Here is a 20276-nt window from a genome sequence, read left to right as displayed (position 1 = left end):
GTTGCTATGGGCAACATTACATCTTTTCATTTTTCAATAGCTTTAGTAAATTTCCCCAAAGAGAGCAAAGGTGACGTTACCCTGCACTCACACACCACTGCCGGGACTACATCCCCCAGAAGGCATTGCTGCAAGAGGACATTAAAATCACACGAGAGAGTGTGTGTATGTGTGTGTGTGTGAGTGAGAGTGTGTGTGTGTATGTGTGTGAGTGTGTGTGTGAGTGTGAGTGTGTGTGTGAGAGTATGAGTGAGTGAGGGTGTTACATATAGGCCTCAGGGCTCCTCTCTGCCCCTCCACATGGGGGCGCTGTAAGTGCACACATCTGCATAGACTATGAGAACGGAGGGCGTAGTGGTTGGCATTGCTGAGGCCATGGGATCCATTCCCGAGGTGTTTCCTCCCATGGTCCGACCATATACTGGCAGGATAATGGGTTCCCCAGCCTCCGGGCACATGGGCAGACTAGATGGGCCAAGTGGTTCTATGGGCAACTGCTGCTGTATGCACCTGGATTTAGTGTGTGATACAGGTGTAGCAGAATGAGGTGCCACACTTACCTCGTCATAATAGAACCGCAGATCGGCTCTCTTACATCTCAGGTCCCAGAGCACGATGGTCCCACTTTCATATCCTATGAGTAACTGGGAGAGAGAGCACCATTATTAGGCAGCACAATGTGTTACAGCGCCACCTAGTGTGCATCATGGGATATAACAGGTCACAAAGAGGTTACAGCCCGGTATATGGATAATGGGTCCACACTGAAAGACCAACATGCACTAGATCGACATTAACAAAAGGCGTGGCCTCTGGTAAAGGGCGTGGCCTCTGGTAAAGGGTGTGGCCTCTGGTAAAGGGCAAGGCACGTTTTGCATTGACCAAAAACTTGCATCCAGGTGGTTTCTCAGTGAGATGTGTGTGTGGTTCGGTCTGTAAATCGCACCTGTGCCATGTACAATTTGGTGTGATTTTCTGGACGCACCCCATACCCTACATGTGTCCCATAGTGTCAGTATAAGGAACATCCCCAGCATGTGCTGGTACAGTCCTGGCAGGAACGTAGCGTGGCGTCCTCACTACATTACGTTCCCCAGGGTACACCATATCATCTCACCTTTCCTTCATCCCGCGGCGTGTCACTTAAATGTACAACTGGGCCCGGGTGAGCCTTGGTAGCTCTAGTCATAAAGAGATGCAGAGTAATCAATGTGGAGAGAAACCAGATACAGGATCTATAACACAACACATATTGTTATTCATGTGCAGCCATAGTACATTCCATGGTGCGGTAACGCTACACTCAGTGGTGCGATAATAGTACATTCCATGGTGCGGTAACGCTACACTCAGTGGTGCGACAATAGTACATTCCATGGTGCGGTAACGCTACACTCAGTGGTGCAGCCATAGTACATTCCATGGTGCGGTAACGCTACACTCAGTGGTGCAGCCATAGTACATTCCATGGGGCAGTAACGCTACACTCAGTGGTGCGATAATAGTACATTCCATGGTGCGGTAATGCTACACTCAGTGGTGCAGCCATAGTACATTCCATGGTGCGGTAACGCTACACTCAGTGGTGCGACAATAGTACATTCCATGGGGCGGTAACCCTACACTCAGTGGTGCGATAATAGTACATTCCATGGTGCGGTAATGCTACACTCAGTGGTGCAGCCATAGTACATTCCATGGTGCGGTAACGCTACACTCAGTGGTGCGGTGATAGTACATTCCATGGTGCGGTAACGCTACACTCAGTGGTGCGATAATAGTACATTCCATGGTGCGGTAACGCTACACTCAGTGGTGCAGCCATAGTACATTCCATGGTGCGGTAACGCTACACTCAGTGGTGCGATAATAGTACATTCCATGGTGCGGTAACGCTACACTCAGTGGTGCAGCCATAGTACATTCCATGGTGCGGTAACGCTACACTCAGTGGTGCAGCCATAGTACATTCCATGGTGCGGTAACGCTACACTCAGTGGTGCAGCCATAGTACATTCCATGGTGCGGTAACGCTACTCTCAGTGGTGCGGCCATAGTACATTCCATGGTGCGGTAACGCTACACTCAGTGGTGCGACAATAGTACATTCCATGGGGCGGTAACCCTACACTCAGTGGTGCAGCCATAGTACATTCCATGGTGTGGTAACGCTACACTCAGTGGTGCGACAATAGTACATTACATGGTGTGGTAACGCTACACTCAGTGGTGCGACAATAGTACATTCCATGGTGCGGTAACGCTACACTCAGTGGTGCAACAATAGTACATTCCATGGTGCGGTAACGCTACACTCAGTGGTGCAACAATAGTACATTCCATGGTGCGGTAACGCTACACTCAGTGGTGCGACAATAGTACATTCCATGGTGCGGTAACGCTACACTCAGTGGTGCAACAATAGTACATTCCATGGTGCGGTAACGCTACTCTCAGTGGTGCAGTAATCGTACATTTCATGGGGCAGTAACGCTACACTGTGGTGCGACAATAGTACATTCCATGGTGCGGTAACGCTACACTCAGTGGTGCAGTAATCGTACATTCCATGGGGCAGTAACGCTACACTGTGGTGTGACAATAGTACATTCCATGGTGTGGTAACGATACACTCAGTGGTGCGGCCATAGTACATTCCATGGTGCGGTAACGCTACACTCAGTGGTGCGACAATAGTACATTCCATGGTGCGGTAACGCTACACTCAGTGGTGCGACAATAGTACATTCCATGGTGCGGTAACGCTACACTCAGTGGTGCGACAATAGTACATTCCATGGTGCGGTAACGCTACACTCAGTGGTGCGACAATAGTACATTCCATGGGGCGGTAACCCTACACTCAGTGGTGCGTGAATAGTACATTCCATGGTGCGGTAACGCTACACTCAGTGGTGCGACAATAGTACATTCCATGGTGCGGTAACCCTACACTCAGTGGTGCGGCGATAGTACATTCCATGGTGCGGTAGCGCTACACTCAGTGGTGCGGCGATAGTACATTCCATGGTGCGGTAACGCAGGTCAGGGGGGAGGAGAACGCCGCAGTCAGTGGGGAGGAGAACGCCGCAGTCAGTGGGGAGGATAACGCCGCAGTCAGTGGGGAGGATAACGCCGCAGTCAGTGGGGAGGATAACGCCCCAGTCAGTGGGGAGGATAACGCCCCAGTCAGTGGGGAGGATAACGCCCCAGTCAGTGGGGAGGATAACGCCCCATTCAGTGGGGAGGATAACGCCCCATTCAGTGGGGAGGATAACGCCCCATTCAGTGGGGAGGATAACGCCCCATTCAGTGGGGAGGATAACGCCCCAGTCAGTGGGGTGGACAACGCCCCAGTCAGTGGGGAGGATAACGCCCCAGTCAGTGGGGAGGATAACGCCCCAGTCAGTGGTGTGGAAGTCTAGTTACACACACGCCATTTTAGGATAGTATGGCCGCCATTTTAGTTCGCAGAGTTGCGCAAATAAAGTTTCCATACCCGAGTATGTGTGACAAAGTGGACCAGAAGAGTAGCCATACTATCACACATAAATTCATAATAACATACTTACACTAAATGAAATATAGTTAAAGGTTTAGAACGTCACACATAGCTTAGTTAGCCCTGCACGCATCTGTCTGTATCATGTTTAGTACCGTTCCGTTCCGTTCATTGTGCGAAGTATTCCGGTCATTGCGAATATTTCGCAATATACACGGCCCGATAGTTATGGACATAATCCATATTCCAGGGACAGTTTCTGTTGAAAGTATGTAACAAAGGAATCTAGATGAAACCGGTTCTTATCACTGCTGACGCCGAAACCATCAAACAAAGGACTCCTAAAGTTCACTCCCCTGGACCTAGCCAAACCAGGTGTATCATCTTACCCCCCAATCACAGCTGACCTGACATACGACCTCTGACCAATGAGAACGGCCTTTGACCTCCCCTTTCTGACCCTATAAGATAGGCGACCCAGAGCAGCCAAAGTCTCTTCGGCACATTTACCTTTCCCTGACTTTCTACCGGGCTATAGTTCATCCCTGAACGATAGCGAGCTCTGACCGGACTGCGCTTCGCATATTTGATGAGACGGTAAACGGTTGCATTTAACGGTATTTATCCTTAGTGTATTGTTGGCTGATTGTGTCTTGTATCTGTTTTTCTTCCCTTAGTAGAGCCTGTATAGTATATACTTTGTTAGACTATTGTATAACTTGTTATACCTGTATTTTCTATTTCTGTAACCCCCTTTTGTCCATTAGGGACTTAAATACATCTTTTTGTGGAGTTCCTATCTCCTTACTTCTATACCGTGGTCGTGTCTGTTATTCGCATTTAGCGATAAAGGTTTATTACGGACTCTGTCCTTAAAAGGTATATTCGCAGATCAGAGTCAAAGTACTGCGAAAGGATCTCTTATTAACCCCTTCCCGACATTTGACGTACATGTACGTCATGGTCGGGAAGTACTTCCCGACATTTGACGTACATGTACGTCATGGCTTTAAACTGTCACTGCGTCTATAGACGCGGTGACAGTTAGGAGATGTCTGCTGTCCCTGACAGCAGACATCCCCCCTCGCCGCCTAGGGGGGGCAGGGGTGCCCCCCCCGGTCGGCGATCGCTGTGATTGGCTGTTCAAATCTGAACAGGCATTCACAGCGTTTCCTGTGTTACCGGCGGCTAAGCCGCTCGGTAACACAGGGATCGGTGGTGATCGGTGCTGTTAAGTACAGCACCGATCACCACCGATGAGCAGCACCCCCCTCCCACCCACCCGGCACTCACCCGGCCCGGCAGCAGGCTCACCCGGCGGCGGCAGCGGCAGGAGCGCACGCAGCGCGCACCCGCCTCCCCCCCCTGCCAGCCGCAGCAGCAGCATGAGCTGCATAAAAAGTAAAAAAAAACATGATAATGAACTGAAATATATATATATATATATATATATATATATATATATATATATATACACACACACACATACATATATATATATATACATATATATATATATATATATATATACATATATATATATACATATATATATATATATATATATATATATATATATATATATATATATATATATATATATATATATATATATATATAAAGATATTCCCGACATATGACGTATATATACGTCATGGTCGGGAGGTACTTCCCGACCGAAGACGTATATATACACGTCATGGTTTTAACTGTCACCGCGTCTATAGACGCGGTGACAGTTTGGAGATGTCTGCTGTCCCTGACAGCAGACATCCCCCCTCGCGGCGATCGCTGCGATTGGCTGTTCAAATGTGAACAGCCAATTGCAGCGTTTTCTGTGTTACCGGCGGCTAAGCCGCTCGGTAACACAGTGATCGGTGGTGATCGGTGCTGTTAAGTACAGCACCGATCACCACCGATCGCCAGCCCCCCCCCCTCCCACCCGGCAGCCCCCCTCCCTCCCACCCACCCGGCTGCCGCAGTGCCAGCACCCCTCCCACCCCCCCGCCAGCCGCAGCGCCAGCCCCCCTCCCAAAGCTGGTGACCAAAATGGGGTCACTTGTGGGGGGGTTCCACTGTATTGGTGCTTCGGGGGTCTTGCTAATGCGACATAGCACCCACCATTCATTCCACCACCAAATATCACTCCTTCCCTTCTGAGTCCTGCCATGCACCCAACTGGTATTTTTTGGTCACATGTGAGGCATTGCCGTACTCGGGAGAAATTGGGGCACAGATTTTGGGGTGCTTTGTCTCCTTCATTCCTTGTGAAAATGAAAAATTTTGAGCCAGATCTGCATTTTTGTGTAAAAAAATGTAATTTTTTACAGAAAAATGCAGTTCTGGCTCAAAATTTTTCATTTTCACAAGGAATGAAGGAGACAAAGCACCCCAAAATCTGTGCCCCAATTTCTCCCGAGTACGGCAATGCCTCACATGTGACCAAAAAATACCAGTTGGGTGCATGGCAGGACTCAGAAGGGAAGGAGTGATATTTGGATTTTGCAGCACAGATTCTGGTTGAATGACCCCCGAAACACCCATACAGTGGAACCCCCCCACAAGTGACCCCATTTTGCAAACTACACCCTTCAGGGAATTCATCAAGGGGTATAGTGTACATTTCAAACCCCCAGGGGTTTCACCAATTTTGATACAACTGAGCTGTGAAAATGAAAAATTAATTTTTCATTTTCACTGCCCAGTTGTCTCACATACAAGTCCCTCAAAGTCACATCAGAACTGAACTGGTCCCTAAAAAAATCAGTGTTTGAAATTTTCTTGAAAATTTGAGAATTTGCTATTCATATTGTAAGCCTCCTAGTGTCCAAAAAAATGAAAATGAGGTTGAAATAATGATGGCAACATAAAGTATACATATGGTCTATGTTAGTTATTAACTATTTTGAGTGGTATGATTATTTGTCTCACAAGCAGAAAATTTAACATTTTGCAAATCGCAAAATTTTCCATTTTTTTCCGACATTTTGGTATTTTTCACAAAAAAACACAGACTGTATCGACGAAAATTTACCACTAACTTGAAGTACAATGTGTCACGAAAAAACAATCTCAAAATCACTGGGATAAGTAAAAGCAAAAAAAAGTTATCCCCACTTAAGTGGTACATGTCAGATTTGAAAAAAAGGGCTCTGTCAGGAACGCAAAAACTGGCTCTGTCAGGAAGGGGTTAAGGTATTGGTTCTTTGGTGTATAATACACGAAAAAGGTACGCTACGCTGCGCTACGTTTTGTTCGCACGTAGCTAGGCATAAAGGGTACGCTGGTTACGGACTTAATACGTAACTCGCGCTTTTCACTTATTGTTTCTTTGGTCATATTTAATCGCCATTAACAATTGAGGGCTCGTCCGTCCGTTACACATTCTGGAGCTCAGTACCAGGCGCGCGGCTTGACCTATACCAGCAAAAGGGTGGAAGTATTATTATCCATTGCTGGATAGGCCAGGTCCGCGGCGGTGCGGGGTTCGGGAAGTGCTAGCGTTGAACCCGAAGCACAATAAGTGAAAGCCACGTGTTTTAAAGCATATATTAAGTGTTTAGTAAACTGTACTTCTGCCTGCCACAAGTAGTTTAACGGGGTATAGTGTCTTGGGTTGCTTGTTTATTACAGTATATGTGCCACGTGCGATAAGGTTCGCACACGTGGAGTCTGTGTTTATTATAGTACATAGAGGATCCCCTCTGTGCAAAACTATAACTTTTATTGTTAGTTACTGCAAAAAACAGGGACTCCGCCACGTGGCGACAAGTCCTGGGCCTTTTGCAGTAACGTAAAGCGTCTATTGTGTATTACGCAAGGTGCGCGCGCACGTGCCCATATCGGGAAATTTTCGCATCTTTGTACGTGATTTACGGACTAGGTGCGGGATTTATTTCGCATCTTGATACGTAACTTTCGGACGGAGTTAAGGGATTTATTCCACATTTAGGCGCAATTACTGCGTATAGCGAAACCCGAGCGCAACCTTGCAAATACACTATAGAACACGTGGGTGGCCGATTCATCGGCGGCCTGTGAACAACGCATGTACACACGTGGCTGTTCATTGGTACTGCACATGCAGCACACATAGGAACTCAAAGGTGAACAGTATTGAACCACTAGCTTTATTTAAACAGTATAGTAATATACTGTGGATAAGGCGGTGATTAATAAAAGAAAATAAGTTTTTTGTTTTTTTTGTTCATTTTTCAAAAACAAGCAAACTCAAGCATTATTTTAATAGATTCCTATAGCGTATTATAAGGGATTTATACCTGCATAAGTATCTAGTGAAAAGCTACCAGCCTGGGAAGATTTTCTGTACAGAAATATTTCAAATATATGCATAAGACCAAGGTGTAACCAGCGCCCAGTGTGAAAAATAACTGAGGCGAACGGGTGTGTGACGGCACGACTCAAGCGCAGTGTAGTCCAGTGTAGGACAGTCCAGGTAGGACAGGGTTCACGTGACGACGTGCCCATAGGAACTGCCCCTTCCGTGGAACTACCTATTTTGATCCACTGGGAGGGTACAAGAGATACATCGGAACCCAGTGATCCGATTAGCAACTTTAGAAATACCAGTTTTTGGGGGTACAGGAAAAACAAGTTTTGCTGTGCCCTGGAAAAACTGCCGCACCTTGCAAGTTGGCTAGCAGTTCGCTACTAGTTGAAAGACTTGGTGATTGAGTACATTACCTCGCATAGTGGGCTTCACGCTTGATTGCGGAATAGTGCCATTTTGTGGAGAAGGAGTGATTTGGGAGTGACTCACTGATAAACGGCCCTCCGGTTTCTGCTAGCTGTGAACGTTTATTCCTGTAATTATGGGTAATAACGGGTCACACAGGGATACCGAGTCAGTTAGGGAGGAATCTAGTCGACCCAAAGGGTCGGCGGCTTTCATAATGTGCTGTAAGCACGGTGAACGCGCAGTTGTTTACCAAAATAAATGGAGAAGAATGACACAAGGCAGCAAGTTAGAATTTCCCAGCGTTGGTAGCTTTGATCCAGACATCTTATCGGCAGTAAAAGATGAAATATGTCTGCTCTCCAATCGTAAGAAGAGAGTTAAGCACATAGAAATTCTTAAATTGTGGCAGAAGGAAGGGCAGGAACAATGGGGAATCAGATGTCTGGCAGTGACAGATACAATCAGCCACAATAAAAATGCAACCGTAGCCGCAACAGCTCCCCCACCCCCATATGTGCCGAAGGGGTTAATGACTAATAAGCGAGACCTGAGTAGTAATTTACCTGTTGCTAACTTGTACCCTGTCTTATCCCCTTATAAGGAAACCCGAGAAGAAAACGAGCAGCTGTTGGCACTGGCCGTCTCTCATGCAATTAATATGATTGAGGGAAAAGCTCAACCCGCTGTTGAGGCCCCAGCACAGGAGGAGGAGACGGCTGATGCCAACAGCGTAGTATTGGACTCAGGTAAGGATGCACTACACAGCACAGACACAGACGACTCCCAAGCAGGTCCCAGTAATGCGGATGTGGTACAAACATATCCTATGCGCACACTGGAGGTTCCCTATGGTAAGGCAGACAGAGAGGGTGTGATACCTACCAGGAAGATGACCATGCTAAACCCATGGACACGGTTAGAGCTGCGGTCCATCATTTCAGATTTCCCTGATCCTAGGAAAGATCTGACATTATGTCAGAAATTTGTAAGGGATCTGGGAAACTCTGATGAGCCCACCAACAAGGATTGGAGAATCATGTTGAGGGCCTGTCTCCCCACTCACATCGATATCCCGAAATTCATTCAGGATAGTGGATTGAAGGTGGACAAGGAGATAAATGATGAGATCAACCAGGAAAATATACGCCTAATCAACTTGCAGTTGGGAGTGTATTTTCCTGCAGCAGTGGAATATAGCAAGATATTCACTATCAAACAAAAAGATAGTGAATCAGCTAGCGAATATTTCAACCGGGGTTTGATGACGGTATCAAAACACACTGGTGTCGCCGATCTTAAGGATAACCCACACCTGAGGGAGATGGTTGTCTCTGTGTTAGTGGAGGGGCTGAGAGAGAAATTGAAGAACAGGGTCCAAACATCGTTCCCAAATTGGCGAGGAATGACAGTAGATGCCCTACGGGAATCTGCCGTAGCCCATGACAAAAACATATCAAAGCACAGGGAACTGCAAACTGACAAACTGATGATGGTTAGCATCCAAGCCCTTACTAATGCCCCAAACATTATAATATAATAATGCCAATTATCTGTTACAACTGCAATAGGGAAGGTCACTACGCAGCTCATTGTAGGTCAGGAAACCCCAGGAGTTATCAGACACATAAGCGAGAATGGGAATCTCACAAAGGTGAGACACGAAGATACCCAGCCCCTAGACAATGGGAGGAGACAGACAGGTCACGCAACATGCCTCCTCCCCATCTGATGGCTGACACTGTGCTAAGGGCAACCCAGGTCAGGCAATAGGAAACAGGTCATACCTGTATCCTACAGCCAGTTAGATTAACTCAACACCTTAGAGAGGAACCTCAGGTGAAGGTTGATATAGCTGGAGTAAGGCAAACCTTTTTGGTTGATACAGGGGCGGCCAGATCTGTTCTCAACACTCCTCTTCACTTGGGTTTCACTGACAAATCAGTAGCAGCAATTGGGGTAACAGGAAAAATACAACATTACCCACTGACGAAACCAGCAGAGGTTACAATCGGGCCTCTGCATACCAAACACTCTTTTCTGTTGGCTGCAGCGGCCCCGACTAACCTTCTGGGTAGAGATTTACTATGCAAAATGGGATGTGTCATCTATTGCACCCCCGATGGGGTATTTCTGGACACTCCTAGAAATCTTACACAAGAAGTGCAAGATATGCTGGACAGTCCTCAGAGGCTAATGTTGTATTCCACTGTTGTAGAATCAAATCCATCTAGGGTAGCTGAAATTACAGCACAAATACCGAGTTCCCTTTGGACTAAAGATGGACAGGACGCTGGGCTGATGGCAAATGTAGCTCCAGTAGAAATCCGCTTAAAAGAAGGCAGGATAGCCCCAAAAATACCGCAGTACCCTTTAAAACCTAAAGTTGAGCTAGGAGTATTCCCAGTGATCCAACGATTGCTCCAACAGGAAATCCTAGTTAGAACTTCCAGCACGGCCAATAGTCCCATCTTTCCTGTGAAAAAGAGCGGGGGGAGGGGCTACAGACTAGTGCAGGATTTAAGAGGGGTGAACAAAGTAGTTGAGAGCCAATTCCCCGTAGTGCCAAACCCAGCTGTCATCCTAACGCAAATCCCACCTCACTGTACTCATTTCACAGTCATTGATTTGTGTTCAGCGTTCTTCTCCGTCCCTTTGCACCCTGACAGCCAGTATCTGTTCGCCTTTACTTACAGAGGAGTACAGTATACCTGGACACGACTCCCCCAGGGATTCATAGACAGCCCCAGCATCTTCTCCCAGGCCTTGCATGATTGTTTGCAATCCTTTCAACCCCTGAGTGGTTCGATACTGATACAATATGTCGATGACTTATTGTTGTGTTCTGAGTCACTGGAGTCATCAGTGGATGACACTAGACAGCTACTGATGCATCTCTCAGAGACAGGACATAAAGTATCAAAGGATAAGCTGCAATTATGTCAGACCAGGGTTAAGTATCTGGGCCACTGCCTTACCCAAGGGCTGAGACACCTCACCGACGACCGAATCCAAGCGATTCAGAACATGGTACTGCCACAGACCCAGCACCAGATCCGTACGTTCCTAGGCATGTGTGGATACTGTCGCAATTGGATCCCAGGATTCTCTATTCTGGCATTACCACTACAAGAGATGGTTTCCTCAACTAAGCCAGATCGGGTCTCTCATACTGAGGAATCTGAGCTGGCTTTCAAGGAACTAAAGGTGAGCCTAACAAAGGCGCCAGCACTGGGAATGCCAGATTATGGGAAACCCTTTGAACTATACGGAACTGAATCAGCTGGGTGTGCGGCAGGAGTACTTGTACAAAAACATGGTGATGCCAACCGACCAGTAGCGTACTACAGTGGCCAGCTGGACACAGTAGCACGCTCACTCCCAACTTGCTTACGAAGTGTGGCCGCAATAGCACAATTAGTAAGCAAGAGTGAGGACGTGGTGTTGGGACACGATTTAACTGTTCATGCTCCCCATGCTGTCTCTGCCCTCCTAAATTCTGCCCAAACACGTCATGTGTCCTCAGCACGGTTCACCAAGTGGGAACTGGCGCTGATGGCCCCAGTAAATATTACCATCAAAAGATGCAACACACTAAACCCAGCCACATTCCTTCCTCATGTGCCCTCCAAGGCACAAAGGGTGGAGAGTGATGGGAATGTTGCTGAAAATGGTAAAGCAGAGTTTAGTGATGGTGAGGATAAGCATGATTGCATGACCTATCTGAATCAGACCTTTACAGCACGTCCTGACATAAGCGACAGCCCATTAAGTGAGGTAGACATAACCTTATTCACTGATGGTAGCTGTCATAGACAGACGGAGACGGGAGAGCTGTGCACAGGCTACGCGGTAGTAGATGGAGAAGGTATTGTGGAAGCTGAACCCTTGGGACCACCTCACTCAGCACAAGTAGCGGAACTGGTGGCACTGACCAGAGCATGTGAACTGGCCAAAGGAAAATCAGTTAACATATATACCGACTCCAGATATGCTTTCGGAGTAGTGCATGATTTTGGAGCCCTATGGCGCCTCCGAAATTTCATGACGGCGGCTGGCACACCAGTGGCGCATGCGACATACATTAGGAGACTTCTGGGAGCTATCCAGCTTCCAGACAGAGTGGCTGTTATCAAGTGCAAAGCTCACACATCAGAGAAGGACCCGGTGTCACTTGGTAACAGCCGCGCTGATGAGGCAGCGAAAAGGGCCGCATGCCCTGTAAATATTTTCACCCATCCTACAAACCTTTGTACACTGAACATGGTATCCACATCCAAACTGATAGACATGCAGAATTTGTGTTCCCCACAGGAAAGAGCAGTATGGAAGTCGAAGGGATGTGGCCAAGAGTCCACCGGACTTTGGAGAGATGGACAGGGGAAACCAGTGGCCCCCAGGGCATACCTTCCTAGTCTAGCCGAGGCGGCCCATGGGCTGACACATCTTGGGAAGGAAGGTATGTGCAAGCTGGTAAAGGCCTACTGGTGTGCACCAGGGTTCGCTTCTCAAGCAGGTAGAGTGGCAATGTCATGCCTCACCTGTTTGAGGAAGAACGTTGGAAAAGCCATCCCAACAGAGCCATCCCACATCCCTCCTACAGAAGGCCCTTTCCAGGTAATACAAATCGACTTCATACAGTTACCACCCTGTAGAAATTTGCAATATGTATTAGTTTGTGTTGACATGTTTTCCAGCTGGGTGGAGGCTTTCCCCGCTGCCTCCAACACTGCTACCTTTACAGCAAAGCAAATATGTCAGGAGTTTGTCTGTAGATATGGTATCCCAAAGGTCATTGAGAGTGACAGAGGCACTCATTTCACAGGAGAGGTCTTCCAAATCATGTGTAAACTCCTGGGGATTAATAGTAAACTTCATACTCCATATCGTCCCCAGGCGAGCGCCAAAGTTGAGAGAATGAATGGTACTATTAAGAACAAATTGGGTAAAGTTATGGCTGAAACAGGGTTGTTATGGCCAGAGGCATTGCCTATTGTGCTGTATAGCATTAGGACCACTCCCAGGACTCCGCTCAACTTGTCCCCCTTCGAGATATTGTTTGGTCGGCAGCCACACATCATGATAGACCCACAGGATGATCTCAAATGTAATAATGAGTTAACTGTACAGTATATCCTAAAGCTAAACAAACAGCTAAGGAAACAACAAAAGCAGCTGAATTTACTGAACCCTGATATGCCTACCGAGAATTGTCATAATCTTAAACCAGGAGACTTTGTCATGATCCGAAATTTTTTACGCTCAGGTTGTTTGATAGACCGTTGGGAAGGACCGTACCAAGTTTTGTTGACCAGCACTACATCAATTAAAGTCGCAGAGAGAGAGACTTGGATACATTCGTCCCACTGCAAGAAAGCCAGTAACCCAGAGTCCCAGTGTGCAGAGAGCGAAAGAGAAGAAGTGTCGCTAGAAGCATTGTTTCGGGAACACTGAGAAGCAGCCAAGGTCGAGCAACCTGAGCGAACAAAGGTCCAAGAGCAGAGCAAAATAAAAGTCCCCTGGTAGAGATGATGGAAGGACTCCAAGCAACAGGTTCACAGTTATGCATATATTTCTTTGTTTTCTTTCTGTGTTCTTTTCTTCATCCCAAGATACTCGGTGGCTGCCACATTCTAGAGCGATCGGAGCGAAGTTCTGACAGTGTAATAATGGACCCAGATATGGGTGAGGTAGAATCCCTAAACCAGCTTGACACTTTGCCCATGACAGGAGAAGGTAAAAGGTATGAGGAAAACGTAGTTCAAGGGCTATGTGATGAGTTATTGTCTGGTGAGTACTGTGTCTGTAGATATTGTCAACCTAAAATGGAAGAAGAATGCATCCAGCGATGTCAGTCGACAAGTAAGGCAACTACAGGCCGACATCCTTTGAGTGATTACCACTCACTAGTGGGTAAGGTCTTAAACCAAACAGAATGCTGGGTGTGTTCACAAGTGTTACATAAAAGGAGTAGTGTAGGCCTAGTCCCATACCCGTTTAATATTTCAGAGATAAGCGTATTAAATAAGGGGAGGCCATTGGATAAGAGATACCTGTATACCAGGTCCCCTAGTCTTAGATTACACCCATACCAAGTGGATAAATCCCTGGTATGTATGAACTTCTCGAGTTCCAGAGCGATTGGTACTTGGGAAGTGACATGGCATAACCAGACAATAACTTACTCCCAGCGTCCAGATGGAGAGCCTATTGATAAAGAATTGTTGTTAAAAATCCGAACCAGTGGGAGACACTATAAATATGTCTACACGGTGAAGAAAAGTAAAATGATGGCCGGCAGAGTATCAGCCGGCTACTGTAATATGACCCTACAGCCAGAAACTTGTGAGGAACAAGTCAGGGAGCAGGGGACGGGAATGTTCTTATGGATAATGTGTGACAAGATCATGAAATACTCTGTCCCTTATTTTCTCCCTGACGATGTTTATTATATTTGTGGTAGAAGGGCGTACAAATGGCTCTCCATGAACTACGTTGGAATTTGTTACCTAGGCAGAGTGTTACCTGAAGTGATGACCCTCACCCATGATGAGATGGTGAGCATACACAGAGGCATACCTCCTCCTTACACTCATACCCATTATGATCAAATCCATAAAAGGGATTTAACAATCAGGAAAGAACCCCTAGCTTCTGAAATGATACACGAGTCATTCGGTATCCAACTTCTCATTGCATTAGATATCACCCATACCGCCAGAGGAGTCATAAATTTTAAGCATATACAAGCATTAGCCAGCTTGGTAGATAACATCACTGAGATTTATGATGACACTTTTAGATACACTGGGAAGGAGTTGCAAGCATATAAAAGAGAGCTAGTCCAACATCGGATGGTGTTGAACTATCTGACAGCTATGACAGGAGGATATTGTGTCACCCTCTCTACACAGTTTGGGGTGAAATGTTGTACATATATCACCAACAATACTGAAGACCCAGAAGAAATCATCGATCATCGGATGGATGAGATTCTTCAGCTTAAATGGGAATTTCGAAGGGAACATAATATCAGCCTGGCAGAAATAGGTAACAAAGTTAGCGAATGGACCTCCTGGTTGAATCCAATGCACTGGTTCTCCGGTTTAGGAGAATGGGCGCAAGGAATCATCGCTAACATAGGGAAACTCCTTCTCTGTATCGGTGGTGCCATCATAGTCTTTGTGCTATTGTTCAAATGTTTAAAGGTGGTGACCCGGGGAAAGACAAAACGTACCGAAATCATGAGTGTAAGAACGAGAGATACAGAGGAAGACCAGGGTTTGGTATATGACCCTAGAATCGAAACCACCTCCCTTTAAAGAAACCGTATTTGTAAACATGTATATGTTGTAACCACCCCTGTTTTTATTTTTATCCCAAAACTGTACATTATCCTTCGTGACCCTGAGTAGATTGTTCGATAAATGCGGCCCATCGTTTATCCGTGATCCTGGATCGGCCAAGAGCAGATGGTTTACTCCCCTTATATGTTTATTTCATAGATCCCAATTTCTTTGTTAGGATTATGAATTTCTGTATTGTCGTGTAAAATGTTTTGTATTGTAACAGTTTTATATTTACTGTTAAAGGGTGGACTGTGGAAGTCTAGTTACACACACGCCATTTTAGGATAGTATGGCCGCCATTTTAGTTCGCAGAGTTGCGCAAATAAAGTTTCCATACCCGAGTATGTGTGACAAAGTGGACCAGAATTGTAGCCATACTATCACACATAAATTCATAATAACATACTTACACTAAATGAAATATAGTTAAAGGTTTAGAACGTCACACATAGCTTAGTTAGCCCTGCACGCATCTGTCTGTATCATGTTTAGTACCGTTCCGTTCATTGTGCGAAGTATTCCGGTCATTGCGAATATTTCGCAATATACACGGCCCGATAGTTATGGACATAATCCATATTCCAGGGACAGTTTCTGTTGAAAGTATGTAACAAAGGAATCTAGATGAAACCGGTTCTTATCACTGCTGACGCCGAAACCATCAAACAAAGGACTCCTAAAGTTCACTCCCCTGGACCTAGCCAAACCAGGTGTATCATCTTACCCCCCAATCACAGCTGACCTGACATACGACCTCTGACCAATGAGAACGGCCTTTGACCTCCCCTTTCTGACCCTATAAGATAGGCGACCCAGAGCAGCCAAAGTCTCTTCGGCACATTTACCTTTCCCTGACTTTCTACCGGGCTATAGTTCATCCCTGAACGATAGCGAGCTCTGACCGGACTGCGCTTCGCATATTTGATGAGACGGTAAACGGTTGCATTTAACGGTATTTATCCTTAGTGTATTGTTGGCTGATTGTGTCTTGTATCTGTTTTTCTTCCCTTAGTAGAGCCTGTATAGTATATACTTTGTTAGACTATTGTATAACTTGTTATACCTGTATTTTCTATTTCTGTAACCCCCTTTTGTCCATTAGGGACTTAAATACATCTTTTTGTGGAGTTCCTATCTCCTTACTTCTATACCGTGGTCGTGTCTGTTATTCGCATTTAGCGATAAAGGTTTATTACGGACTCTGTCCTTAAAAGGTATATTCGCAGATCAGAGTCAAAGTACTGCGAAAGGATCTCTTATTAAGGTATTGGTTCTTTGGTGTATAATACACGAAAAAGGTACGCTACGCTGCGCTACGTTTTGTTCGCACGTAGCTAGGCATAAAGGGTACGCTGGTTACGGACTTAATACGTAACTCGCGCTTTTCACTTATTGTTTCTTTGGTCATATTTAATCGCCATTAACAGTGGGGAGGATAACGCCCCAGTCAGTGGGGAGGATAACGCCCCAGTCAGTGGGGAGGATAACGCCCCAGTCAGCGGGGAGGGAGCGCCGCAGTTAGTGGGGAGGATAACGCCGCAGTCAGTGGGGAGGATAACGCCGCAGTCAGTGAGGAGGATAACGCCGCAGTCAGTGGGGAGGAAAACGCCGCAGTCAGTGGGGAGGAAAACGCCGCAGTCAGTGGGGAGGAAAACGCCGCAGTCAGTGGGGAGGAAAACGCCGCAGTCAGTGGGGAGGAAAACGCCGCAGTCAGTGGGGAGGAAAACGCTGCAGTCAGTGGGGAGGATAGCGCCGCAGTCAGTGTGGAGGGAATGCCGCAGTCAGTGGGGAGGGAACGCCGCAGTCAGTGGGGAGGGAACGCCGCAGTCAGTGGGGAGGGAACGCCGCAGTCAGTGGCTCAATAATACACAAGTAACATGTAGAATATGATTAGTGACAGAACCACACAAACGCTCCGTAAGAACAGGCCGCTTCTGTGTATTACAGTATTACTCTTTTATAATGTTCTCTGTAACCCATTGTGGAAGACACTTGTTGGCATGTAACTGTGGACATCAGATGGCAGAGGGGTATACAGGGCAGAATCAGCATTGTCCTGTTGCAGTACAACACATCGCTGAATGCTCCATATTCCCCATACAGCAGCGACGGCGTCCACAGCCAGATGACACCTCACCTGCAGCACACCCCCCCCCCCCCCCTCTGCTGTACGTCCCACGGGGCCTTGTCCCTGCTTTATGCCCTGCTGGACTCCGCTCTTATTATCTGCAGCACCTGATATCTTACCGGGTAAGAGCTGGGGGGGGGGGGGGGGGGTGATAAATGAGAGGGATAAGATTGCATTGCGTCACCTGACCTCGGCCCTATCACATGATCTCCTGGACGTAACACAGGGAGGGCCCCAGCATGATGTAAGGGCCCCACTATACACAGAGACTTTCTGTCATGTGGCACATATAAACCAGCAATCACAACTGTCTGATGGATGGAACCCTCTCCAGGTCTGACTGCACATTATGGAGAAAGATCCACACACGGTACAATCGCTGCGCTCCTGCACACATCCCAGCGCACAGCTCAGATAGTACGTGCTGCACTTATTGTACTAGATCTCATCTCATTGCAAAACCTCTGCGATGCAATCTAGTAACAACCGCATACAATTGTGCCATGTATGGGCCCATTGAGTCCAGCGTATGCCAAGATCCCGCTGAGCCCGTACTACACACACGTGACCCTCTCTTTGTATAAGCATTTGTTCCTACAGGTTGCCCTGATCCCATCCCCGCCATGGTATATGTAGTTTCGGCATGGAACATGAACTAACACTGCAGCCCACATGAACACTAAGGGGGTTATTTTTAGTTCACTCTTTCTGACAAAATCCTTCTTAGATGGTCAAAACCATGTGCACTGCAGGTGGGGCAGATGTAACATGTGCAGAGAGAATTAGATTTGGGTGGGGTTTTACTTCAAAGTGAGATCTGTATTGCACCGTAAAAATAATGCAGCCAGTATTTATCCTGCACAGAAACAAAATAAATCACCCAAATCTAACTCTCTCTGCACAAGTTACATCTGCCCTATCTGCAGTGCACATGGTTTTGTCCATCTAAGAAGGAATTTGTCAGAAAGAATGAACTAGAATAAGTTCCTACCCTAATTGCAGAGTAATTAACACAAGAGATAATTTGCTTCATAGCTGCACCCAGCCGCTCTGTCCTCCTGCTGGAATTATACTCGCTGACTTTATCTTTCTCCGGCAGAAGCCACCTCCGGGACTCTTCGCGCCATTAGACACTGCCACTGTTGCGGCAGAAAGCAGGGAATTGTGGGTCTGTGGGGAGGGAGAAGGAATAAAACGATGCTATTCTTCCTGGCGCACGGTGTACTCTAATAGAATGGTCTCAGCAGCCTCCCATTTCATTAGGAAAGTATCCACCCTCTCCCCGGGGTCTGGGGGATTATATGTAAACTAGTATGGAATGGGGTCTATGTACTAAGCATTGGAGAGCGATAAAGTAGCAGCCAATCAGCTCCTCACTGCCATGTTACAGGCTGTAGGTAAAGCCTTGTTAATGGTGTATCTTCATTCCGCATTACAGCCACAGTCGCACAGAATATAGGCACGCTGCATAGCATTTTCATCATTAGAAGCTGTTTGTGCGCCATATACTCAGAGTGAGACGATCGGCGATAACTAGCCACACCGCGGCATGGCGTGACAAGAAGGGCCGTTTAACGCATCAGAAGGATGTACATGTATGTAGACACATCTGTATGTGTGTATTACATGCAGAAGCAGCCAGTAACTAAGCACATGGGTAGCACCATTCTGCGCTGCAGGGGGCAGATGTAACGTGCAGAGAGTTAGGTGTGGGCTACATGCAGAAGCAGCCAGTAACTGAGCACCTGGGTAGCACCATTCTGCGCTGCAGGGGGCAGATGTAACATGTGCAGAGAGTTAGGTGTGGGCTACATGCAGAAGCAGCCAGTAACTGAGCACCTGGGTAGCACCATTCTGCGCTGCAGGGGGCAGATGTAACATGTGCAGAGAGTTAGGTGTGGGCTACATGCAGAAGCAGCCAGTAACTGAGCACCTGGGTAGCACCATTCTGCGCTGCAGGGGGCAGATGTAACATGTGCAGAGAGTTAGGTGTGGGCTACATGCAGAAGCAGCCAGTAACTGAGCACCTGGTTAGCACCATGCTGCGCTGCAGGGGGGCAGATGTAACATGTGCAGAGAGTTAGGTGTTGGAGAAACGTGTCCTACAGATGTGTCCACATACATTGTGTCCCCCTTGTGCATTAAACAGCCTATCTAGTCACGCCATTGTCAGCACTGGGGTCTGCAGTGTTCCCGGCTGTGACCGTGGTGGACTAGTGGAGGAGGGTAGTGTGAAATATGATGAGGTCATACACAGGGACACCAGAGAACAGCTGGACCAAAGGGTTGGCCGAGACCAGGAACAGGGGCGCGGAGTCAGCAGAATTCACCAGGGAGCCCGCCCCACAAGGAGCTTTGGACGTGGTTGCATCTGACGAGCAGGTTGCGGCCCTCTGCCCTGAGGACACTGGACTGGGAAAGGTGTCTCGAGATGACCTGTCGGCCTGGAAGCCGGGGATAACAGTAACCGTTAGGAATTGTTCACGGCCTAGAAGATGGAGATAACTGTTGACGGTCTGGGAGCCATTAGGATTAGTCGACGGCCTGGGAGCCCGAGATTGACTGTTGACGGCCTGGAAGCCATTATGAATTGTCAACAAC

The 20276-nt window shown here is 47.1% G+C and overlaps 1 protein-coding gene across 1 annotated transcript in view; it reads right to left on the bottom strand.

Annotated features, from left to right (window-relative positions):
- STXBP5L (syntaxin binding protein 5L) overlaps window positions 1-20276 on the bottom strand; it is a 370406-nt gene that overhangs the window by 214192 nt on the left and 135938 nt on the right. Inside the window, exons 6-7 of the mRNA XM_083170643.1 lie at window positions 1118-1181; window positions 561-644 (exon numbers count right to left, since the gene is read on the bottom strand). Coding sequence (XP_083026769.1) covers window positions 561-644; window positions 1118-1181 — 148 coding nt within the window. The remainder of the gene's footprint in view (window positions 1-560; window positions 645-1117; window positions 1182-20276) is intronic.

Source organism: Crinia signifera, chromosome 2 (assembly GCF_055691185.1).
Source record: "Crinia signifera chromosome 2, ASM5569118v1, whole genome shotgun sequence".
NCBI lineage: Eukaryota > Metazoa > Chordata > Amphibia > Anura > Myobatrachidae > Crinia > Crinia signifera.
Note: the sequence above shows the minus strand (reverse complement) of the source record. Positions and strands in the feature narration are given on the sequence as shown.